General features: G+C 39.4%; 1 protein-coding gene across 5 annotated transcripts in view; it reads right to left on the bottom strand.

Annotated features, from left to right (window-relative positions):
- TMEM117 (transmembrane protein 117) overlaps nt 1–26,369 on the bottom strand; it is a 393,659-nt gene that overhangs the window by 127,129 nt on the left and 240,161 nt on the right. For all 5 annotated transcript variants that reach the window (XM_036889401.2, XM_036889402.2, XM_057491441.1 and 2 more), the window contains one exon: nt 3,512–3,609. In XM_036889401.2, coding sequence (XP_036745296.2) covers nt 3,512–3,609 — 98 coding nt within the window. The remainder of the gene's footprint in view (nt 1–3,511; nt 3,610–26,369) is intronic.

Raw genomic sequence — 26,369 nt, 5'->3', positions numbered from 1 at the left:
ACTATTAATATTCTGTTTTCCAGGTTCTCCCAGAGCACCTAAGTAATCACACACCATTGTTTTGCCACAATAACACCTATACTACCCGTCTTTCCAGCCTCCGCCATCAGTGTCCTTTCCATTTGCTGTCCAGCCCCTATAACAATTCCAGCTTTCTGCTTGGAAACACTCCACCTGTGGGGGTCACTTTCTGTATAGCTCAGGATGGATTAGATTACAGGGTGTTATCAAGCAGTCCCCAGATTTCAGTGGTTTAACATTTGTGAAGGATTATTGCTCACTCATAGTATATGTGTGCTGTGCTGTTAAGGATGCTTCGTTTATCTTGAATGACAGGGGCCCCAAATACAAACTCCAACAGTTGCTACCAAGGTAAGACCCCCCTTCAGTGCTTCTCACAGACAGTTAAATGTTTCTACCCAGACATGACACATTTTAATTGGTCAAAGCAAGTCATGTGATCGGAGAGGGCAGAAGAGGGCCATCCTCACGTGTGTCTGGAAGGTGAACAGATATAGTGTTTGTGAAGCCCCAGTGACCACCACATGTCCCACCCCCTTTACCACCAATTCCTCCACAGATCACAGAAGAGTTTCTCTCCTTGTTTTTTAAAAAAGCTAAGCCTTGGGAACTATCATCCCAAGACACTTCCCATCAGAAGCACACAGACTGTGTCTCTGGAGAGTAAACAAAACAGGGCGATTAGAGCTGACGCAAATGAGTATCACTTGCTTTTTATGTCCATGTTTATGTATATATTTACTTCAGACGCAGTGAGTTAAAATGGCTTTCACTATTTAACCCCTGGAATATAGAATAGTATATGGCATGACCCTACGATCTGGATTCTTCTTTACTTTTTTTAAATTATCAAACAAGGTTGGGAAAGGAGGCTTGGAATACAAGTTCTGTGAATATTCTCTTCCACATTCAGTATTTTCAAACACAACTACAACTTAGTCTTCTCCCAGGTCTAAAAGCCCATGTGCTACAGCAGATGCATCTTTGCACAATTACAGATAGAAACAGAAGCCGTTTTCTTCAGTATAGAGGCACCTACCGCTAAGGATCAAGGAAGAACTCAGCCCACAGTGGCAAAGGAAAATAGATTCTGACAGGCATTTGTGAGTTAGAGTTACATGTAGGTAAACGTAAATTTACTAGAACAAAATTGCGTGTTGTACTATTGGAACTGCTGGACGTAATCACATTGCAACCGTCTGTGAAAGCTTTCCTCTGCAAAATTTCTCCTCCATATAGATTTTTCACTCTTTCCTTAACTAGAGCAAATCAAAATAAAATTGCTTTTTTTTCAGTAAGTGACACATAGTATGTAAGTACTATCTTTTATTTCATTGAAAACCTTGCCAATGATTTCTGTATTTTATGGTTTAGAGCTAAAAAAAAACACCCTTTATGCTTGTAAATCTCCTTTATCTGAAAAGTATGAAAAGGAAGATTTCTTTGCTTCCCACATAATTTCCATATTCAACTTTTGTACCAGATTTTCGTTCTCTAAAATCATGAATACTGTTGTCAAGATAATTTAACTGTATAAAAATGGATAAAATAGGAAGAAAGTATTTTTAAAGTGGAATTTAAATTTTCTTCCAGTTATTTTATGCACTCCATGATTTGAAACACTACTTTTGAAATATAACAATGAAAACTCATCTCTCAAATGTATTATCTAAAAATCAATAATTTTATAGAAACAATGACTGAGTGTAAATTTCAGTTTGCTCTCATTCAAGAACATTACCTGTTTGTCGGTGGGTAATTAAATTATTTTTACAACATTTAAAAAATGCTTTGGGTTATCCATTGGGGCTACATTATCACGTTAAAAATAAAACTATTTGTATAAAAGGCATTGGTAACACCTGGGCCTGAGTAATTTCATTCAAGGAAAGTGTACAAAGATAATAAAGGAAAAATCTAGTATGGGTTCCTCTTCTTAGAAACATGAATTCCAATTAAGAGTGGCTACAAACAATCATAGTGGCCATCCAGATTGTGATACACGTGGCTCATCTTTGCAAATAAGATACATGTGACCTCAGTAATGGGCCACATTGAACAATAATAAATGAACTACCTTTGAAGATATGCTAAATAGTAGAAAAAGACTGTAAACATAGTAAATGGATATGGCTTTAAGAGAGAGAGTCCACAAACACTTTCAATACTAGCATCTATCTCCTTTTAAATTATGGTTCTTCAAAGCTTGATAGGGATTCTACAGCTTGGAATAATTCCCCAGAATCTCACATTGTTATTTAGCACCATTACCTAAAGAAGGATTAAGGATAAGCTTTGGGGATTTGCACACTGATGTATCTTTTATTCTCCCAGAGGCAGTCTAGTGTATGATTAAGAACTGGGTCTCTGGAGTCAGAGACCTATGCTCATTACAACAGCACCCCTTATAGGGTTTTTAGGGTTAAATACATGAACATGTAGGATGTCAGTACCTGGAGCAAAATATACCCTCAATAAATATTTGCTATAATTATTATACTGTATATTATTCAGACAAGCTACATGGAGAGCTTACAAACAGAAAAAGTATATAAAACTTTAAATGTACCATAAACATTGGCCACATGACTCTTAGAGACCAGGTGTGAATAAACATCTACAAAGTCATATTCATTTTTATAATACTATTGAAAAATGTACTTTTGTTTATCTGCTAAGAATTGAGTTCACAATGCCATTTAGCTCTAGCAACATTTAATGTTATGCTAAAGCACAAGGTAGCTTAGAGTGTATGTTTTTCCCCAAGTACTTAGTTACCATTTTTTTTATAGCTTGTACATGGAGAAAAATCAACCCTCAGAATTAAATCCAAGACACACAGACTTTTTTCTTTCATTTCAAAAGGCTGGTGAGCAGGACAGAACTTACCAGGCACAAATTAAAGTCAACCGCACACTTCAGAGAGTGTCACAACCTGTCAGCTGTCCGGATGAGTCGCTGCACATGGGCAGTGTCACACAGCCAGGCTGGTGCCCTTCTCTCTATCTCTACCGTCTCATCTCTTCTGTCTGGACTTGTTCAAATACACATAAATAATGGTGACGCCACAGAAAACAAAGTTCTGTTAGACATGGGTTGCTTTTTAATGGCAACGATTGGGCTGGAAAATTATATCCTGTCAAATATACTGGAAACTTAGTATTTACTAGACACAATTTTATAGCAGATTCATTGATGAAAATTATAGCTTGTTTTTGCTAAGTCAAAACCCTACTTAACGTCTGGTAAACTCTTAGATGCATTACCGTATTAGCAAGTATATCTTATAAATGTGTATATGCAACAATGTGTAAGCAGATATAGCTTGTAAGATAATTAGGATAATGGTTTTAATCATTTTAATGGAGCGCAGTATCCCCTGGAAATGCCTCTCTCCACAGAATTCCCTGTATCCAAGGAAAACTCCCTCCAACTCGAGGTCTTTGTGAATGAGGCAGGGCGTAAATCAATAAATGAAACAATCTCTTACCAGAATAAAATGATCCTAACATTTCCTTTCTTCCAGAACGCCCTTGCGGATTTCCCCCAGTCAGGGTAGGGTTTGTCCTGAAGCATCATGTCGGTGACCTGAAGCAATGAAAGAAACTTACTTCCCACTTTCAGAAACCTTACATTCAGGTCTAAATGCATATATAATTTACAGTTTATGGAGAATAAAACATGCACGTATTTTAACATTAGAATATATGAAGATATAAACATCAAAAGAATATGTTCCCTTCATTAAAAATGTAAACAGTTCATTTGACTTTACATAATGAATGAGCATATTTAAGGTTGTTCAACGTATCAAATAGCGAGACTGCTTTTTAAACAGCAATCAAGATTACCTTATATAAGGAGGCATCTTAAAGATACTATTAACCATAGAAACAAAGCATATATAATAAATAAAACACTTTATTCTTTTTAAGTTTGTCTAAATCAGAAACCCGAACATCCAAATATTTCCTGATGTGCCTGGGGTTTTACCCATATCAGTAGACAGAAGAGTACCTTCCTTTCTCTCCCTTTTTTCCTTCAGTGACCTGTCGGGCATGGAACTTACACTGAGTTTCACGGCATATTTATTCTAATTACCGAGCATTCTCCCACCTCCAGGCCATGGCGCTCCTACCCCTTCTTCTAAGAACGGCCCACCCTCCTCCGCACATGCGCAGACTCTGCCGTCCTCCGAGCCCCGGGGGGGGGGGTGGGCCACGCGCTCACTGCGCTGTCGGCTCCTTCCCCCCACGTGGCTCTGGGTCCGTCCTTCTCGTGTCACGTCACTTCCCACTCCTGTTTTACTAACACGCGTACACTTTTTCTCTCCCCATGAGGCTTTAACACCGTTGAAAATGGGTATTTGTCTCTGGTCCCTTCCACTGCCTAAGGACCTTTTATATAAAAGACTTAAAAATACTTGCTCAAAGAAGAAATAACCAAATTGATATAAATTCTTGTTTTTAAAAAAATGCATTAGCAAAATAAATTGCTCATTGGCCATATGCCATATTAACCGTTTTAGCAATGTACAGTGTATCATAAATAGTTGACCTAGTATAAAAAGGATGTTTAAAAAATTCAGTGGGGATGGGAATGAATTGCCTTCTTCTTCTACAGAAAAGCGTGTTTGTGTATCACACACACACACACACTTTTTCCTTTTTACAGAAAATCTACTTCCTCTTCAAGGAAAGAGAATTATTAAGAGAGTTTCATTAATTATGCTTTTAATTAATAACGTTAAAAAAAACCCTACAAATTCAAAATTAAGGAAACGTCTACAAATGAGATAAAAATTGAGTAAGGAAGAATTTAAGAATTTTCCTCATGGATTAAAGCATGAGGCTCTTAAAGTGTTAACATTGCCTTTGAGAGTATCTTCCAACAGTGGCCTGACTTGGACCAAGGTGATCGTTTATGATGAGAGGCTGACTCAGCGGGGCGCCCATCCCCTGGGGGGCCCTGCAATACCGGTGGGTTCCCCGAGGAGGGCACATCCATCCCCACACGAGCTCATCCTTCTGTGCCACCCGGCGCCCAGGAAACTGTCTTGGGAGACATTCCCCGGGGTGCCGGTGCTGCACATGGTCACTAAAGATGCGACTAGACAGGGGTACAGAGACCAGCCTCCAGGAATCACTCAGTCTGCATTCTTCTTTGCCTTCTTGCTCAACGTCACTTCTTGGAGCAGAACCCCAAGCTTCCCTTGGCTGACCAAGAACCAAGCGCCTATTGGCCTTCACTGAGCAGCGCTCAGGATTCACACCACCACTGCCTAACTTCACACTAAGAATGATTTTGCATGATGTGGTTTATCTTCAGATAAGTGGCTTTAATATAGAAACCTCAGCTAATTTCTTTAAACTGTTCATTTCTTTTATAATTGTGAGTGCAGCTACTATTGAGAATTCAAAAGGGAAAAATATTTGTTCCACTTATTTTTGAAAGGGAACTTAATTACTGATGATTTTCTCATCTATTTATTTTCTTCTTGACACTTTAAAATTATAAGATTTTATTTTCTCACTCAGACTAATGCCCGTGGATCGTATCTTCAAACAAAAAGATTCATGATTCTTAGCAAAATGAACAAAGGAAATTTAATAGGATAAAATTCTATTAAGCATGAATCAAATGTTACACTATTAATAAAAAATGAATAAAGGCAAAAGTAGAGAAACTTAAATTCCATATATTCTTGGGTACAAAAGAGTTTTATATCGTAACTTCCCTTGAGGAAAGAATTCTTCCAAATGCAACAATTTCATCCACTACTCCTTTGTAACCTTCTTGAATAACAAATCTGTGTCAAATTTTATTTTTAGAAAAACCGCAAGGTTAAGCAAATAAATATCTAAATAAATATTTCATGTTTTACCAGCTTCTTTAAAAGATTTAATTAATTCTGTTCAGCAATATTCATTCTGCTCCAGAAAGAGTCTGCCTGGTAATAAATATTCTCAAGAAACAGAATGATTATTGGGTGGATTGTATTCAATTTTCAAAGCTTTCTCGAGGGCACTTTCTGGGAAATACTTATTATATTTTCTAGAAGGAGGCAATCTGCTGCTATGTGACCAATTATTACAGCAGCATTTTTTGTAAAAATGATGTTCAAGGATAAAAGATTTTCTCAAGAAAATGGCAAGATGAGGCAAAAAAACATTTTTTTCTGATGCCAGACAGCTGGTCTTTTTCAGCCCCAGCTCCAGCTCTTTATTTTAAGTTGTATCATCAGATCAATGTCAGGTCACTTGCAGCTAAATTGTCAGGAGCAGAGACAGTCATTAAAGGGGTGCATTCAATAAAGAAAAATCCAATTACATTCTTCATTAGAGACATCAAATACACTTCTGAAGTTGGTCGAGGACAGTCTTTGTGGGAAAAGATGCAGGAAAGAGGGGACTCAACAAGATGCCAAAAGGTTGCTGTACGGCATAAATACAAACCTTGGTGCTTCTCCCACAGGAAGATTATCAGAATTGCAGGTCTTCCCTTCTAAGCTGGGATAAATTTGTTTAACTCTGAGTCTCACCATTTTTCCCTTTTACTTTCCTATCAACCAGGTCTGCACAAAATTCAGAACCTCATTATGGCCCTTATCACATTAGCCCTGCTGGGTCCCCTTCCTCAGCAGCATACAAGCTGTTTTAGGGCATGGGGACTGTGCACTCTGAGCTAGACCATGCACGCGGGCATTTACAAGTCAGTAAGTGATTGTAAAAGCAATGGCTCACGCTAGGAACCTGAGAGTTGTCTCCTCTACGAGTTGAGCCTGTCTGATGCGGCACAACATTGGCAACAGAAGACAGTGTCTGCTCATGTCTGCGATGGCGCCTCCCGGGTCACACAACTCTTAGGTGCACTTTCCTTAACAACTGTCATCGCAGCCTGCCTGCGTTCTAATCCCAGTTTCATGTCATGCTAGCTATTGATTTGAACTAACCTCTCTGTGCCTCAGTTTCTTACTCATCACCCATCCATGGGTACCCAGTACATTTGAGCAGGTATTATAATAATTATAGCTGCTTTAGCGTTGATATCTGGAACTTCTACTCACCCATTTGCTTCATGTGGCTGTGTGAAATGATTGGATTTAGAGTCCAAGGGTTTGACAATCAATATTATCTTTTGCATAAAAAGATCATACACTGACCATTAGAAAATGATAAAGATATAATGTTAAAATATGATAAAGTCTAAAATTGCTGTTAAAAATCCAAGGGAAGGGAGGCCAGCAACCAAAGTTTGCAATAATCTAAGCAAGTTTCTCATTCTTCAGTTTCTTAGCTTGACCATAACCAGGTACTACATACTATACCTATATTATGTGATATAGTTTTATGTTGAGCATGTGATATAAATGAAAAAATACTGATTTATTAGTGTGCAAGTCATAATATAATAACAGTAACTACAGTTGCACAGTGGTCCCTCTTGAAAGAGATATTATGTAGCAGAGTATCAATTAGTGCTCTACTACACAAGCATATGAACAAACATACACATATGTTTGCATTCTATTTTGCAACTTCTTTTTAACAATATCTTGAACATCATTATATATCAGTACCTATAAAGCTGTTTAAAATGTTTCCATTTTTTTATCATCTTCTATCATACATTTTTATGTGCATTCTACTGAAACATAAAAGGTTTCTATTTCGTTCTATTTATTACCTTAACAATTAAACTTAATTTAATGATGTATTTACCATGTCCCTGGATTTTTATTTCCTCTCTAGTATGAGCATTGACAAAATTATTTAATTTCTGGGGCTTCTCCCTCTGCCTTCTGCCCCTCCATTGCTCTGTACTGATATTTTTTTTTGTACTGATATTATTTATCCTATTAACTTTTTGACTCTTTAAATACCTTATATCTCTATTTTATTTATAATCTTTAAACCATATCTTCTTCCCTCATCTGTAGAGGATGAAAAAATCAGAATATTACACTTTCTTATACCATATATTATTTCTATGTTAGGGGTTGGGGATACTTCCATATACTGGTCAATAATCAGAAGCCATGCATTTCTTTAAGCCTTAGCCCTACAATTAAATGGACTCAATGATATTTTTCAGTATTTCTGCTGGGCATTTTCCACTATTCCTGATGCCTGAACTTTGTTCTATAACACATTCTTCAGGAACGTTCATGAGAACAATGTAGCCTACAACCAAATTGTGTATTTTCTTTATGTTTAACCAATAGTTAGGCCGAGTATAAAGTGAACCACATTATTTTCCTTAGAATTGAAGGCATTGCTTCACTTCCTCAACAATACTGGGTAGTGCCAAGGAGAAATGTGAGAAAACTGGGATCTGGAATTTTTTTTTCCATCTTACATGTGAATTGGTTTTTATTGCTTAAATGCACCCAGTGTTTCTTTTTTATTTTGAGTGTGATAATTTTTCTGAATTTTTTATTGTTGTCTTGTCACTATTCTAGGCACAATATGCCCTTTCAGCCTGAAGATTCAAGTCTGTCTTTATTCTGTTAAATCTTTTGGGGATCCCTATCTATCTTTTTCCTGAACCTATGATCTTATTTCACCTTCTATTGTCACCCACCATCTCTCTGAATTCTTGTATCACTGCTTTGAAACCTTGGTTTACAAAGACAGTGACTTCACTAATTTTTTAAAAATTCACTGGGTTTTTTTTAACTGCAATTTTCCTCTGGTTCATGGTACCATTTTTCTGGTGGCGGGGTCTTCACCTGCTGTTGGATTTTCCTGTTATTTTCCTCTCTTTTATTCTTAGGGACAAAATTCTCCAGCTGTTTCCCTTGGAATCGGCCAGCATCTGAGTGATGAGTTTTCATGGACTAGCATTCTGCAAGAGGCTCAGGCTGAGCGGTGGCAGGGGCCACGTTCAATCACCAACCCCACCGCTGTTGTCCCAGGCCTCGCAGGGAGGGCCACCTGCCTTGGGGGACTGTCCTTGGTCAACCTCGCCTGAGATCAGCGGTCAGCAGATCCCCTCGCAGCACTGTCTTGGAGCACAGCTCACTGTCTCTACCTGTGGCGACCCTCCATCTCAGTCTGATCTTCAGAGCTAAACATGTGGCTTCATTTTAAGGTAAAGTTAGTACCTCTGATTTTTTTGGATATACATTACTTTGGTTTCAAGTCTACAGCATAGTGATTTGACAGTTACCCACATTATTAAATCCTCACCCCAACTAGTATAGCTACTGTCAACATAGACAGATGTTACAGAACTACTGACTATATTCTGTATGCTGCACTACCATCCCCGTGACTAATTTACATCATGACAGATTCTGTGCCTCTTTATCCCCTTCACCTATGTCACCCATCCCAAGCCCTCCCTCATGAGAACCGCCAGTCACTTCTCAGTGTCTGGAAGTCTTTTGCTGTTAGGTTCATTTTGGTTTTAGATTCCACATATGAGCAAAGTCCTGGGGTTTGTCTTTCTCCATGTGGCTCATTTCTGATTCTTGTGCTCCATGTTCTTTTGGTTGATTGCCCAAATCTTCCTATTTTAAGATGAAAATTCTATATTGATATTTAAAGCATTTATTAAAAGGCTTATTTACAAATGCAGTTTTGAGTCCCTACCCGCCAAAAATAATTACTACATCTGTGATATGCTTGTCTCCTTCCTAATGGTATCCCTCAGATGACCTAAATAACATTCAAAGCTAGCTTTTAATTATCAGTGTTTTTGATTATGTCCTCCCCCTCATATACTTTGTTCAAAATAAGATAATTAAACATGATATGAGGTTTTGTAGGAACTTGAACATAAGGCAGTTGCAGATTCTCTGAAAGGTGATTTTAAAGGAGAGCTTTGCTTTATATTAGCATATGTGGTGATATAAACATTTAATTAGGATATCTGGATACACACACGTATTGTGTAAGTGAAATGTGAACACATAATCAGTGGAATGCTAGGTATTCTGTAAGAGCATCCGGTGGGTAGAATTCTCAACTCCTAAAGGTAATAGTGATAATGCTTTCCCAACAGCGTCTCCCATCTCATGAAAAGTACAGCAAGATACGCTACTAGTGACAGATGATGTTCATGGATGTATGTAGTTACTTCGAAACACTTAAAGAAAGGTCCTTGTGTCAGCCTCATGACTACGATACTGTTGGGATTTTGTAGGCCCTTGTGCGCGTGAAGTCAGCTGAGGCGATCGGTGAAGGCGCCCCATTGCTGCGGCGATTCTTCTCCTGACTCGTTGATCTCGTTGATGCCACTTTCATTTAGATTTCATTGAGAATATACAGGTACACATCAATGATAGAAAAATTATTTAGAGAGAATTGTAAGCCACTTTTTGGCACTTACTAAGCATGAACAGACAATTAAATCCAGGTTTTCAACACCAACCCATACACTGACATGTGCTTTGAAATTCCCTGTGTTCTGTCCCCGTCATGTAGCATGGTGTCTAGTACAGTGCAGGCTCTCGGTGAACATTTGTTGAACGAATGAATAAAAGGATCAGGACTGGTAGATTACTGGATGAACAAAAGGGAATGAGGAAGGACATGGAGTGCAGAAGAGGCCAGCAGGGAAGAGCGAGCACGCAGACCCCCTCAGCGCTCCTCGGGTATCTTCCACTTAAACCTCGCCAGCAACTAGGATGAAGGTGTGAATGCAGGTGGCAGGAGTGGGTGGGGGGACATAGTAGGACTACAGTATGGGAATTCCTTTTCCTCCCAACCCTGTCCCTTCACTGCCTAGAAAGTTGTACTGGGGATGTACAGTTAAGCTTCTAAAAGAGGTCTAGATGGTCCCTACCAACTCCTGGAAAAATAAAGAAATCAAATAATGATTTCAAACAAGAGGGATATTAAGCCTAAGATGCATGCGTAGACACATTATCCACGTGCACAATGTATCTGCTTTATTATGTGTTTTAGATGAACTAGATAAGGACACATATTAATTATACATTTTAAAGACTTAGCAGTGGTACCTTGAAATGCCTCATCCTGATGCTGACACAGTGGCTTCTGGAGGTGGACAGTGGCCAGCCTGTGCATCGTGGTCCTGCGGTTGGCACAGCTTTGCATCCCTTGTATTATTGAATTATTCTCCCTCTTAGGACGCCCAATATGGAAACGAAGTCTAAACTGTTTCTCTGACACTAGGAAATACTGGATTGTAGAGGACCACGGGTGGAGCTTCCCCTTCTGCTGCCCCATGACTCCCATCACACACGACACACCACACACACACACACACACAGCCTTACACAACAGCACTTCCAGCTGAACAATCAGAAAGGATTATGCATACTCACTGAGGAGCATTAGCTGATACACAATTAAGTAAATGGAAACCAGGGATGAAATTTTTCTAAATCACCTAGTGATGCCTTGAATGAATTGCTGCAGAAGCATCTGAAAACTGGCAAACATCTACTGGTGAACATTAAACCTGGAATGAATTCTATAGCTTTTTAGAAGCACAACCAGGATTTCATAGAGCATGAATACTAATGCACCTGCTTATTATCCCCAGTGTCGGCTGGCACCACTGTTCCATGCATCTCACCTTACTGCTGGGTCCCTACTGACTTACAACGTGTCATGGACTGTTTTATTATTTAGTAAGGAAATTGGGCATGACTCAGAATACAGAAGCATTTAGAAAAAGATACCTGAATCACCTGAATACAAAAATGTACACAGTCAGAAAGTGCCTTCCCAGAAAAGTCTGCAAAATTTCAGTGTGCTAACAAATGCAAAATAAATATGATGTGCTCCAGTACAATTTGCTTTCCGCCACACCGAATTATCATTTAGAATAAATGGAAGGAATGAGAATTATTACTGGTTTTCCTGAGCAAGAAGCCTGGAGAAAAATATTTACACCATCTTCTGACATGCTGTTCCTTATGGGTGGCTAAATTATCAAATGACAGTAGCCCAGTATTACATTGTTGAGCATTTATTTTTGGTTTTTATGGCCCGTAAGAATGAGTAGTTTTTCAGTATGCATAAGTTTTCTGTTTTCTTAACATGGGTAGAGAAATTAATGATACAAAATATGCAATAATATGATGGCCTTGTGACAATATCTATGAATGGAGAGCCAATAGGAAGCGAAATTAACAATGTGTTTCAAAATATCAAAATGTGATTGTAAGAACCATCACCCACCAAGGAGCCCTGGGAACACAGACAGAGCAAACACCTCCTCACAGGGACAATCAGTCTCCTTTCAAGGGCCCTGCGTTCCAGTTTTCTGAAATCCTTAACACACGTGGGCCTGATGACAGAGCCAAAGACCTGGCTCAGCCCCCAGGCTCAGCACCAGATTATATGCTTGTAGAATATCATTTATCAAGATGTTTCAGTCAACTCCACAAGGTACAAATCCAAAGCTATATGCCCTTGGGGTGAAAGTTCAACCGGGTTGACATTCCTATTACTGAATAATAAGCCAGGAAAATCCTGGTTCATCCACATGACATAACCACCAGTGTCTGCAGAACTTGAGAGATTATAAAGGAAGCAAGCACCGAGGAGAAGGGGGTAAGTTTCAACATTATTTCCATGTTCTGTTGTTTCCTGAAGATGGATATAATTTGACCACTGTGGACTGAGTTTGGGTGACATAAAAGCAAACTTGGAATTCAGAAGTAATAACCTGAATGTGTATCTTTGCAAAAAGAAATTCTACCAAGCATTCATGGTCTAAAAATCAAACCAAATACTTTCATTTCAAATATAAGTAAAATATGGGTTTTAGGGCATATGTGCACTTTAAAAGTTACACCTAGCAAGTGTGCTTTAATCAAACTTTTCTGTCATTTTGTTAATATACCAGATGTAAGTACACAGTCAAGATGGTTTCATTAAAATTAAGAATTTTATATATATCGAAGGGCATAAAATATACATACAAGGCATAAGGAATAAAGCTCAGTAGCAGAGTATGTTCCCTCTACCTACCTTGAAAAAAAAGGAATAAAAGCAAAGATCTTCAGGGAAGTCAAAATAGCTCAGTTGGGAGACATTAGACTGAAGGGAAGACCTTCAGGCCTTGTGTGTACTTGTCCCATCAGATTACCCCTTCTTTCCCTACAAATCTTGTATTTAGAATCCCCATTTCCTTCTTTCTCTTTGTGATTTTATGCTATCTGGATGTAACCATAGACATAATCAAATGTTGATTAGTTATATATATTTTGTGAATTGATAGCTAAATAGAATGACACAGAATGATTTTCCTGCATCTGGCTTTTTGTTCAACATTATTTTTCTCAGTTTTATCTAGAGTGAAGCTTACAGTTATATCTTTGATCTCCATTGATAATTTTTTACATTTTTCATATGGTTTATTTGTACCTTTTCTCTTAATGTTGATTAATTTTGTAAAGATTTGTCAATTGTATTAGGCTTTTAAAGTTTTTCTAATACCTTAATCCTCTCTATAGTACCTTTATTAATATTCTATTAATTTCTGCTCATATCTTTATTTCCTTCCTTCTGTTTTCATGGCCAATTCTCCTGTTTTTTTCCCCCTGAGTTCTTAATGTTTCATGCTTGCCTCATTCATTTTATTTACTTATTTATTTATTTACTTATTTATTTTTATTTATGTTTACTAGGCTCTCCCCTACCCCAAGTCCCCCCCACAAACCTCATTACAGTCACTGTCCATCAGCATAGTAAGATGTTGTAGAATTATCCTTGTCTTCTCTGTGTTGCAAAGCCCTGCCCTTTCCCCCACCCCCACATTATACTTCTAATCATAATACCCCCTTTCTTCTTCCCTGCCCTTATCCTTCCCTACCCACCCATCCTCCCCAGTCTCTTTCCCTTTGGTAACTGTCAGTCCATTCTTGGGTTCTGTGATTCTGCTGCTGTTTTGTTCCTTCAGTTTTTCTTTTGTTCTTATACTCCACAGATGAGTGAAATCATTTGGTATTTGTTTTTCTCCGCTTGGCTTATTTCACTGAGCATAATACCCTCTAGCTCCATCCATGTTGTTGCAAATGGTAGGATTTGTTTTCTTCTTATGGCTGAAAAATATTCCATTGTGTATATGTACCACATCTTCTTTATCCATTCATCTACTGATGGACATTTAGGTTGCTTCCATTTCTTGGCTATTGTAAATAGTGCTGCGATAAACATAGGGGTGCACCTGTCTTTTTCAAACTGGAGTGCTGCATTCTTAGGGTAAATTCCTTGAAGTGGAATTCCTGGGTCAAATGGTGAGTCTATTTTGAGCATTTTGAGGAACCTCCATATTCCTTTCCACAATGGTTGAACTAATTTACATTCCCACCAGCAGTGTAGGAGGGTTCCCCTTTCTCCGCAACCTCACCAACATTTGTTGTTGTTTTTCTTTTGGATGGTGGCCATCCTTACTGGTGTGAGGTGGTATCTCATTGTGGTTTTAATTTGCATTTCTCTTATAACTAGCGATGTGGAGCATCATTTCATGTGTCTGTTGGCCAACTGAATTTCTTCTTTGGAGAACTGTCTATTCAGCTCCTCTGCCCATTTTTTAATTGGATTATTTGCTTTTTGTTTGTTGAGGTGTGTGAGCTCTTTATATATTTTGGATGTCAAGCCTTTATCGGATTTGTCATTTGTGAATATATTCTCCCATACTGTAGGGTACCTTTTTGTTCTATTGATGGTGTCCTTTGCTGTATAGAAGCTTTTCAGCTTGATATAGTCCCACTTGTTCATTTTTGCATTTGTTTCCCTTGCCCAGGGAGATATGTTCAAGAAGAGGTCACTCATGTTTATGTCTAAGAGATTTTTGCCTATGTTTTCTTCTAAGAGTTTTATGGTTTCATGACTTACATTCAAGTCTTTGATCCATTTTGAATTTACTTTTGTGTATGGGGTTAAACAGTGATACAGTTTCATTCTCTTACATGTAGCTGTCCAGTTCTGCCAGCACCATCTGTTGAAGAGACTGTCATTTCGCCATTGTATGTCCATGGCTCCTTTATCGAATATTAGTTGACCATATATGTTTGGGTTAATGTCTGGAGTCTCTAATCAGTTCCACTGGTCTGTGGCTCTGTTCTTGTGCCAGTACCAAATTGTCTTGATTACTATGGCTTTATAGTAGAGCTTGAAGTTGGGGAGTGAGATCCCTGCCACTTTATTCTTCTTTCTCAGGATTGCTTTGGCTATTTGGGGTCTTTGGTGTTTCCATATGAATTTTAAAACTATTTGTTCCAGTTCATTGAAGAATGTTGTTGGTAATTTGATAGGGATTGCATCAAATCTGTATAATTGCTTTGGGCAGGATGGCCATTTTGATGATATTAATTCTTCCTAGCCAAGAGCATGGGATGAGTTTCCATTTGTTAGTGTCCCCTTTAATTTCTCTTAAGAGTGTCTTATAGTTTTTAGGGTATAGGTCTTCCACTTCTTTGGTTAGGTTTATTCCTAGGTATTTTATTCTTTTTGATGCAATTGTGAATGGATTGTTTTCCTGATTTCTCTTTCTATTGGCTCATTGTTACTTTATAGGAAAGCCACAGATTTCTGTGTGTTAATTTTGTATCCTGCAACTTTGCTGAATTCCGATATTAGTTCTAGTAGTTTTGCAGTGGAGACTTTAGGGTTTTTTATGTACAATATCATGTCATCTGCAAATAGTGACAGTTTAACTTCTTCTTTACCAGTCTGGATTCCTTGTATTTCTTTGTTTTGTCTAATTGCCATGGCTAGGACCTCCAGTACTATGTTAAATAACAGTGGGGAGAGTGGGCATCCCTGTCTTGTTCCCGATTTCAGATGAAAAGCTTTCAGCTTCTCGCTGTTAAGTATGATGTTGGCTGTGGGTTTATCATATATTACCTTTATTATGTTGAGGTACTTGCCCTCTATACCCATTTTTCTGAGAGTTTTTATCATGAATGGATGTTGAATTTTGTCGAATGCTTTTTCAGCATCTATGGAGATGATTGTGTGGTTTTTGTCTTTCTTTTTGTTGATGTGGTGGATGATGTTGATGGATTTTCGAATGTTGTACCATCCTTGCATCCCTGGGATGAATCCCACTTGGTTGTGGTGTATGAGCCTTTTGATATATTTTTGAATTCGGTTTGCTAATATTTTATTGAGTATTTTTGCATCTACATTCATCAGGGATATTGGTATGTAATTTCTTTTTTGGTGGGGTCTTTGCCTGGTTTTGGTATTAGGGTGAGGTTGGCTTCATAGAATGAGTTTGGGAGTATTCCCTCCTCTTCTATTTTTTGGAAAACTTTGAGGAGAATGGGTATTATGTCTTCTCTGTATGTCTGATAAAATTCCGAGGTAAATCCATCTGGCCCAAGGGTTTTGTTCTTGGGTAGTTTTTTGATTACCGCTTCAATTTCTTTGCTGGTAATTGGTTTGTTTAGATTTTGTGTTTCTTACTTGGTCAGTCTTGGAAGGTTGTATTTTTCTAGGAAGTTGTCCATTTCTTTTAGGTTTTCCAGCTTGTTAGCATATAGGTTTTCATAGTAGTCTCTAATAATTCTTTGTATTTCTGTGGAGTCTGTCGTGATGTTTCTTTTCTCATTTCTGATTCTGTTGATGTGTGTTGATTCTCTTTTTCTCTTAATGAGTCTGGCTAGAGGCTTATCTATTTTGTTTATTTTCTCAAAGAACCAGCTCTTAGTTTCATTTATTTTTTCTATTGTTTTATTCTTCTCAATTTTATTTATTTCTTCTCTGATCTTTATTATGTCCCTCCTTCTGCTGACTTTAGGCCTCATTTGTTCTTCTTTTTCCAATTTTGATAATTGTGATGTTAGACTTTTCATTTGGGTCTGTTCTTCCTTCTTTAAATATGCTTGGATTGCTATATACTTTCCTCTTAAGACTGCTTTGGCTGCATCCCACAGAAGTTGGGACTTTGTGTTGTTGTTGTCATTTGTTTCCATATATTGCTGGATCTCCATTTTAATTTGGTCATTGATCCATTGACTTTTTAGAAGTGTGTTGTTAAGCCTCCATGTGTTTGTGAGCCTTTTTGCTTTCTTGGTACAATTTATTTCTAGTTTTATACCTTTGTGGTCTGAAAAGTTGGTTGGTATGATTTCAATCTTTTGGAATTTACTGAGGCTCTTTTTGTGGCCTAGTATGTGGTCTATTCTGGAGAATGTTCCATGTGCACTTGAGAAGAATGTGTATCCTGTTGCTTTTGAATGTAGAGTTCTATAGATGTCTATTAGGTCCATCTGTTCTAGTGTGTTGTTCAGTGCCTCTGCGTCCTTACTTATTTTCTGTCTGGTGGATCTGTCCTTTGGAGTGAATGGTGTGTTGAAGTCTCCTAAAATGAATGCATTGCAGTCTATTTCCTCCTTTTGTTCTGTTAGTATTTGTTTCACATATGCTGGTGCTCCTATGTTGGGTGCATATATATTTATAATGGTCATTTCCTCTTGTTGGACTGAGCCCTTTATCATTATGTAATGTCCTTCTTTATCTCTTGTTACTTTCTTTGTTTTGAAGTCTATTTTGTCTGATACTAGTACTGCAACTCCTGTGTTTTTCTCCCTATTGTTTGCATGAAATATCTTTTTCCATCCCTTGACTTTTAGTCTGTGCATGTCTTTGGGTTTGAGGTGAGTCTCTTGTAAGCAGCATATAGATGGGTCTTGTTTTTTTATCCATTCAATGACTCTATGTCTTTTGATTGGTGCATTCAGTCCATTTACATTTAGGGTGATTATCAATAGGTATGTACTTATTGCCATTTCAGGCTTTTGATTCGTGGTTACCAAAGGTTCCAGGTTACTTTCCTTACTATCTAAGAGTCTAACTTAACTCACTTAGTATGCTGTTACAAACATAATCTAATGGTTCTTTTCTATTTCTCCTCCTTTTCTTCCTCCTTCATTCTTTATATATTAGGTATCAGATTCTATACTTTTTCTCTATCCCTTGATTGGCTTTGGGGATAGTCAATTTTATTTTGCATTTGCCTCACAATCAGCTGCTCCACCCTCCCTACCGTGGTTTTACTACCTCTGGTGACAGCTGTCCAACCCTAGGAACACTTCCATCTATAGCAGTCCCTCCAGAATAGACTGCAGAGATGGTTTGTGGGAGGTAAATTCTCTCAGCTTTTTCTTATCTGGGAATTGTTTAATCCCTCCTTCAAATTTAAATGATAATCTTGCCAGATAAAATAATCTTGGTTCCAGGCCCTTCTGCTTCATGGCATTAAATACATCATGCCACTCCCTTCTGGCCTGTAAGGTTTCTGCTGAGAAGTCTGATGTTAGTCTGATGGCCTTTCCTTTGTTTGTGATCCTATTTCTGCCTCTGGCTGCTTTTAGCAGTCTGTCCTTATCCTTGATCTTTCCCATTTTAATTACTATGTGTCTTGGTGTTGTCTTCCTTGTGCCCCTTGTGTTGGGGGATCTGTGGCTCTCCACAGCCTGAGAGACTATCTCCTTCCCCAGATTGGGGACATTTTCAGCAACTACCTCCTCAGAGACTCTTTCTGTCCCTTTCTCTCTCTCTTCTTCTTCTCGTATCCCTATAATGCGAATATTGTTCTGCTTGGATTGGTCACACAGTTCTCTCAATATTCTTTCATTCTTAGAGATCCTTTTTTCTCTCTGTGCCTCAGCTTCTTTGTAGTCCTCTTCTCTAGTTTCTATTTCATTTATCATCTCCTCCACCATATTCAACCTGCTTTTAATACCCTCCATCGTGTTCTTTAATGATTGGATCTCTGACCTGAATTCATTCCTGAGTTCTTGGATGTCTTTCCGTACCTCCATTAGAATGTTGATGATTTTTATTTTGAACTCCCTTTCAGGAAGAGTCACAAGGTCCATATCATTTAAATCTTTCTCGGGAGTTGCATTAATAATTTTGCTCTGGACAAGGTTCCTTTGGCGTTTCATGTTTGTGTATCGCGCCCTCTAGTGTCCAGAAGCTCTATTCTGGAGCTGCTCAGCCCCTGAAGCAATGTCGGGGGTCGCAGGGGAGCGGTACTGGTGCCTGTGGGGAGGAAAGAGCTGTTCCCCGCCTCCTGGCTGCTCTGCCTGTCTCCACTGCCTGAGCCAGTGGGCCGGGCACACAGGTGTAAGTTTTTGTCCCAGAGCAGCTGGATATGGATCCCTGCTTTCCACAAGCAGCCGGAATCCCAGTCTCCCCAGGAACTCTGTCTGTATTAACTTTCCAACCCAGTAGTCATGCGAGTCTCATGAAAGTACCATGAAATGTAGGTTTGTGCTCCCAGCGCAGATCTCCGGAGCTAGGTGTTCAGCAGTCCCAGGCCTTCCACTCCCTCCCTGCTCCGTTTCTCTTCCTCCCGCCGGTGAGGTGGGGTGGGGGAAGGGCTCGGGTACGTTACCCCAATCTGTGAGGTCTGCTCTTTTCTCCAGGTGTGTGCAGTCTGGCGCTGTCCTCTTTCCTGTTGCTCTCAGGATTAGTTGCGCCAATTGAATTTTCTAATTGTATCCAGTTTTAGGAGGAAGCCTCTGTCTCTCCTCTCACACCACCATCTTTAATCTGATCGCCTCATTCATTTTTCGTGCTTTTTCTTTTTTAACATCATCACTATGGTGGTGGATTTATCAATTACCAAATTCTGTCAACTTATCCTTTGAAGGGGCATTAGAGGGTACATATAAATTTAAAATTGTTACACCTTCCTGGTGAACTGAAATTTTTCACCATAATATAGTAATTCTCTTTAACATTAAAAATGCCTGTTTTCCCCCAAAAGTCCATATGCTTCAGAACAACATAACTACATCCATTTGTTTTGGATAGTGCTTCCCTGATGCATGTTTTCCATTCCTTTGCCTTCAGAATTTCTGTCTCTTCGTGTTTTGGGCATGACTCCTGGAAGCAGCATGTGGTGGGCAGGGTTCTAGTAACAATCCCCAAGGACACTCACCCTTGGGTCACCCCAGCCTGTAGGTCTGGGTAGAGCCTACACCTACCATAAACTATCATTTCATGACTGTGGTGCATGGCAGAAGGAATAGTGGTGGGTATACTGGATTTAATCACATGAGCCTTTTAAGATCAAAGAAAAACCAGATTTGAGGCTTCAAGGAGATTCACGGCAAGGGCTTTTCTCCTCTGCTGACATGAAGGGAACGTTTGGAAGGACCTGAGAGTAGCTGGGACAAGGAAAGAGGGACCTCAGCCCAACAAACCCAAGGCACTGAATTCTGCCCATAAGCTTCATGAGCTTGGAAGCGTGTTCTTCCCCAAACCCTCCATGTAAGACCCCAGGAGGGCCAATAGTGTGATTTCAGACTTGCAGATCCTAAGCAGGGGACCCAGTGCAGGCTAGGCAGACTTCTGACCTACAGAGCTGTGAGCTGATAAATGGGTCTTGTCTTAGGCAGCTAAGATTGTGGTCACTTATTATAAAGCAATAGAAAATCAATACACAACATACAGATGGAACTGCTTTAAGCTAATCTGTCCATCTTTGTCCTTTAACAGAAAGTTACAATAATTGTGCTAATACAATTTATTTCTATAACTTCCTTCTATATCTTGTTTTGCAGAAACTCTTTTTTCCTTCAATTTCTGCCTTCTTTCAGACTGACTAAGTTTTTATTTGCATTTCATTTCTTTTTTTCTCTATTGTTTTGGGTGCTCCTTTATTTCTATTCACTAAGAAGTTGCCCTGAAAAATTTTCTCTGCGTACATAAACTAGTAAAAGCTATGTACTCACCATCAACACTTCACTCCCAAACGATTCAAAGAGTTCAGAGTAAGTGAACCCTGATCAACCCTTTCCAACTGATATGCAACTTTTTTCAGAATTTAGTTCCATCTGGCTTTTACTAACACCTGTTTATTTTTAACAAATACGTCCTTATAGTTACTGTTTCATATAATCAGTATTTGCTTTTATTTAAAAACACACTAATATATTTTTGTTTACAAGTCCCTTCTCGCATCTTAGATTGCCTTTTTAGAGTAACTTCAAAAAATCTTAATGTTGCCTTAGGAAGTTTCTTTAGTTAGGGTCTGTTAGGGATAGAGTTTGATTTTTCTGAAATTTCTACATGGACCTTGTCATCGCAGGAGAGTTTTTACAGGGCATACTATTCTAAGATTATTTCCTTTTGACACATGGAAGGTATCTTTCTCTGGACTCCACTGTTTCCAGTTAGAAATCAAGTCTCTGTCATTTCTTTACATGCAACTTGCTTTGTTCTTGTCACCTTTAAAGTTATTTTTCCCTTGATGATATGTAGTTTCATTCTCATTTCTCTAGGTAAGAAATTTTTCCCTGTTTTAAATATATAGTGTTTTCAGCAGGTGAAGATTCATGCAATTCAACAATCAGAGAAAATTCTGTCTTTCTTTTTTCTTTGAATGTTTCTTCTCTCTCCTAATGTTTCCCTATTTTCACCCTCTAGAATTTTGATTAGACGCACATGAGGACATCTCACTTCATGTCTCTTACCTTCTTTTAGATATTTTCTATTTCTTTGTGAATCAGTCTAGAAAAACACATTTCAGGTGTACTTTATACTATACTAATTCTCTATCCTTGTCTAATATGCCCTTGAACCCAGCAACTAAAATTTTCATTTCAATTGTTATATATTTTTTTCCAAGGGTTTATGGGGTCATTTCCAAATGACCCATTCTTTCATTCTTTACTTCTCTGTTCAATTCCCTCTTCATTTATTTGAATATATTATTTGAAAATATTATTGTATGCTTTACACAGATAACTCTAAAAACTGAAATTTGTGTCCATCTAATTCTGCCGGTTGTATTTATTATTGTTTCTCAAGATACTTGCTTCTTGAGTGTTTTGTAATTTCTGATTATGCAGTCATTGTTTATTGACATTTGATTTGTGGAGATATTTTAAGGGCTGATTTGTTAATATGTTCTTCCAGAGAGAATTTATGCAGGGTTCTATGAAGGGTTCTGGGAAACTTCCAACCTGGAATCACTTAAATAAATTCTCAGTGTGGACTTTTGAAAACCTGCAGGTAGTGAGGATTTGGCCATCCACCCACTTGTGAAACAGCTTATGGTTAAAATCCCCCCCGCCCCCCAGAACCCATGTCAGGACAGCCAAGTCTCTACGGGGCCTCCTCACTTGGAGAAATATTTTTCTGGTCAACGTTCTCACGGACAGTGTAGCTCTTTGAGGCTTCTGGTTTTGTGTTCATTGTTTCTGACAATGTATCTGGTCTGGACCCTTAGTTCTGTCTCCTTTTCCTCACCTGAGTGTAAAAACAAGAGTCCTGAGTCCCTGATGATTGGCAGTGCCCATATGCTTGGCACTGACCCCACTCCCTACCTACCTGGGTTTGAGTTGTATTTCATTTTTTATCTCTAAGAATATCCTTTATTTTTCAAAAATAAAAAGCCCGTGGTTTTGAAAAGATCGCTGCTTTTATTACCTATTTGTTTGATTTTTTAAAAATTAACCAGCCACGGTGTTTAGTGTTGGGAGACAGCGGTTGGCATAACTTGGGCTTTTTCATTGTTATCTTGTTCTGCACCCTTCCTATCGCCCTCACTTCAGTGTTGTATAAAACACAATTTTACAGAGAATTCACATTTTCACCACTAGTCCTAGAAAGGCACTGTTCATGTGTAGAAATAGTTAGTTCTGGAAAGAATAAAGACATGTAATAATTTTCACAGGGGCACAGTCAAATAAACCCCAAAGATTCTCTGTTTTGTTTTTAAGTTTACAATTATAGAGGCTGGTTGCACTTGAGAAATGTCTCCCCTCCCAACACATACCTCATTTGTACCTTTAATTAATCTGAAGCAGAGAAAAAGCTAATCAAATATTCACTTCTTATCTTCGGGAGCTTAACATATGTTCATTGAGAACCAATTAACATGCATCTTTTTATGATCCAGGCATTACTGTGTTTCTAGTTTTACAGGCAGGGACCTGTAGCTTGGAGAGGTGTGATAACTGGTCCGAGGTCACCAGGTGACCAGCCAGGATGCAGACCAAATGGAGGCCAAGTCCAAGCTCTTGGCTGACGGGCCATGTGTCTACTTCATTGATATTAACATTGTACTCCAACTAATAATTTATCATCTATTTTCAATATACGTGAAAATGTTTCATTTACTCAATGCATTCAACCAATACTTCACCTACATGAAATATACAACCATTTTTAAAGCACTCTTAGAAACATCAGTTCACATGCACCCATAGCCACCTGGTGCTGGGCAGGCTCAATAATCTCCACCCAGCAAGTGGTGACACAGACAGAGAAGTTTCATGACTTGGGCAGAGCAGCTTAGCACCACAGCCAAACTAGGCCATTTTACATTCCATCCTCTTCCCTCATAGACTTGTGTTTGGAAAATGACAATTTCTTTATGAAAAGACTGAAAACATCCAGTGTGTCCTGAAAGTGAGCTGGAAGAGCCATAACCTCCCGTCCTTGGACGCTGGTGCCTCTGGGTCTCAGGGCCTCCGATTTCAACTCACACCAGTGACCCCCCAGTTCTCAGCCTTCTGGATTTGGGCTGGGTTATACCACCGGCAGTCCTGGCTCTGCATGTTGTAGACAGCAGATCCTGGGACTTCTCAGCCTCCCCAAGCATGCAAGCCAACTCCCATAATTACCCTCCTCCTGTACACACCTATGTAAATCCCTTTGCTTCTGTTTCTCTGATGAACTCTGACTAATGCAGGCCTGGGGGAGATACTACCTTAAATGATCTGCTACCCAAGGTTGTGCTTGTGCAAAGTATGCACGTCAGAGCCTCCACACCAGGACTTTTGCACCAGGCAGCAGAATCCACTCAAGTCAATTTGATGTAGGACAAAGCAAATGCCATTTTTGTTGAAGCATTACCACAAGACTAGCCTCTCTTCTCCAGCCCTTCATGAGGCCAGGCCCACTGTGGGGCCCAGAGCTCTTCAGACTCCGGGTGGTAAGCACAATGCACACGCAGTGTGTCAGGGGCACACACTTCAGAGTAAAACACACTCGTGCTTCTCCAACACAACTCACGACTCACCGACTTGTTGGGATAAATAAAGAGCATGAAGAGCTTTGTGTCGGTGCAGATGTGGTTTTGCCAAAATCTGAATGAAAGCAGCAGGTTGTGCCCCTAAGTAAGTTACAAACTCTGTTTGTTTGCTTTTTCTTTCAAAGCATTTGAGATTTCAGAATTGGGAATAAAGAGTTGTAAATCCAGGAGGGTTTAACTGAAATGACTGTTTATCCCCCATTTCCTTCTCCAGATGCACCTTTCTGTAGTAATTAGAAGCTGGCAACAGGTTCAGAGACCCCAGAATAGCACCCCCATCACAGCTGCGGGGCCCCCAGGCCGCTGAGCTCCCAGGTGTCTGAAGCAGAACCGAGGACCCAGCAGTTCTGCCGAAGTCCCACGAAGGGCTCACCACACCCACAGCTGAGAGCCAGGATTGGAAGAGAGAGTATTTTTGCTTTATATCCGTGTGGCTTAGTCACCTAAGAAAATCAGCCAGAGTACTTCATGTAAAATCCACCATTCTCCAGGTCCGAAGTCACTTTTCCCCAAGTCTGAGAGTTTTGGATGCTACATTTTTTAAAGTATTGGGATATCATGGAAGTGGGTTGCCCATTTCATGAAATCCTGTATTTTGAGGGGCCATTTGCACTGTAATTACGTTCCCTAGACGGAAACACTTTCCAGTCCACACTGTGCGCCAGCTGGCGGGACCGACCCTTGGTCTGCAGCTGGTCCTGTTTGTCATCTCTGTTCATTTAACTGAGCAATTTAATCAGCTTTTGGCTCAGGCCTATGAACCTTATGTTGAAAAATCATGCCTGGTTGTTACTTAAAAGCAGGCGCCCCGGAAACTCACCCGTTTTCAGCCATCTCATTGAGCACATGGTTTCCAAGAACTTAGAAGGAATAATTTAAACTATGGGTTTTTATTTATAGAACAAACCTAACTGTTCTCAAACCCCTCAGACATCCCCTTACAGTGATGCTGACAAGTCAGTTCTGACAGCACGTCTAAGTTCTCCCCTTGCATGTTGAGGGGAGAAGCACGTGACTGCTTTTCTTTGCCGGGGGGAAGGTTTCTGAACCTTTTTTCCATTCCTTTTACACAAAAAACATTAAGCCTTGCAGGTTACTGGGACTTTTTTGTTGTTCTGGAGGGGCAGTAAAGTGATAGTTTACTCTTTTATTTCAGGTATAGCATGCTGTCATTACACATTACAAACAAGTTAATAAACAAACAAGATAACATGAGCTTAAGGTACATACCTTTATTTCCCAGGTTATCCTGTTGTACGGAAGTAAATCTAACATTCTTTTAGCATCTCTAGTTTATCAAAGCCATTCTCCCAAATTTTTGTATTTTTTTTCAGTGATAACTAATCATTTCATATTGCATAAATACCATTTTCTGCAAAAAAGCTTGATTTAAAGACTCCCAGAAAATGGATATTTGACATTAGTATTAAGAATGCAAAATAAGTCCTCTCCTAATTATGGCAGTGATGTGGACATGGGAGTCATTCATTCATTTATTTAATAAACATTTATTAACAATCATCTACATGAAAAAGCACTAGTCTAGATGTTTGAGCTGCATCAGTGAAAACAAAAATTACAGTATTTACATTCTGGTGGAAGAAACAAAATTTGAACAATAAACATAATAAATAAGTTATATGTGATAAGGTGATAAGTGACAAAGAAAAATATGATCATGGTATGAGGGATGGAGGGGCCACCAGGTGATTGCAATTGTACGTGGGGTGGTAAGGCCAGGCTTCGCTGAGAGGCTGATGTTTGAGCAAAATGTACACAGGTGGGAGACGCTGTGCACCGGACAGGAGAGCGGGAGTGGGGCCTTGTCTCTGAAGTCCACCAGTCCCTCCATCTGTCACCGTCTCTGAAGACAAGAGTCAAGAAGTACCTGGTGAGGCCTGATGAGGCCCTTGCCTCTCTGTCCCCCAGGAATGGCAGTTAGGGCTGAACTGCTCCAGGACCCCTGTTCACCTGCCAGGACGCTCAGATCCATCTCTTTACCAAGCTAAGGGGCCTTTGAATCAGTTAAGCAACAAGATGAGGTAAGGTGGAAACGGGTATCAGAAAAGCAACAAGGGAAAATGAATCGGGATTAGCAGCCAAGGGTCAGCAGGAAATCAAAACCAGAGGCATTTATCGGATGTTCAGAAGGAAGACAACCAGGGGCCCGGCCGGAGGAGGTCGGATCGGAGCTGGGGACGGATGGAGCTCGCACTGGCCAGGTGTCTAAGGCCAGGTGAGCTTGATGGCCTGGCCATATGCATTCCTGCCTCATAAGGCGTCCCCAAATATTTTACGGTATTTTATAGCCCCATTTTAACTATGTCCTAGAGGAAGGCTCTACGTGTATCTTCTCCCCA

Source organism: Manis pentadactyla, chromosome 14 (assembly GCF_030020395.1).
Source record: "Manis pentadactyla isolate mManPen7 chromosome 14, mManPen7.hap1, whole genome shotgun sequence".
NCBI classification, from domain to species: Eukaryota; Metazoa; Chordata; class Mammalia; order Pholidota; family Manidae; genus Manis; species Manis pentadactyla.
This window is presented reverse-complemented; position numbering and strand designations above follow the sequence as displayed.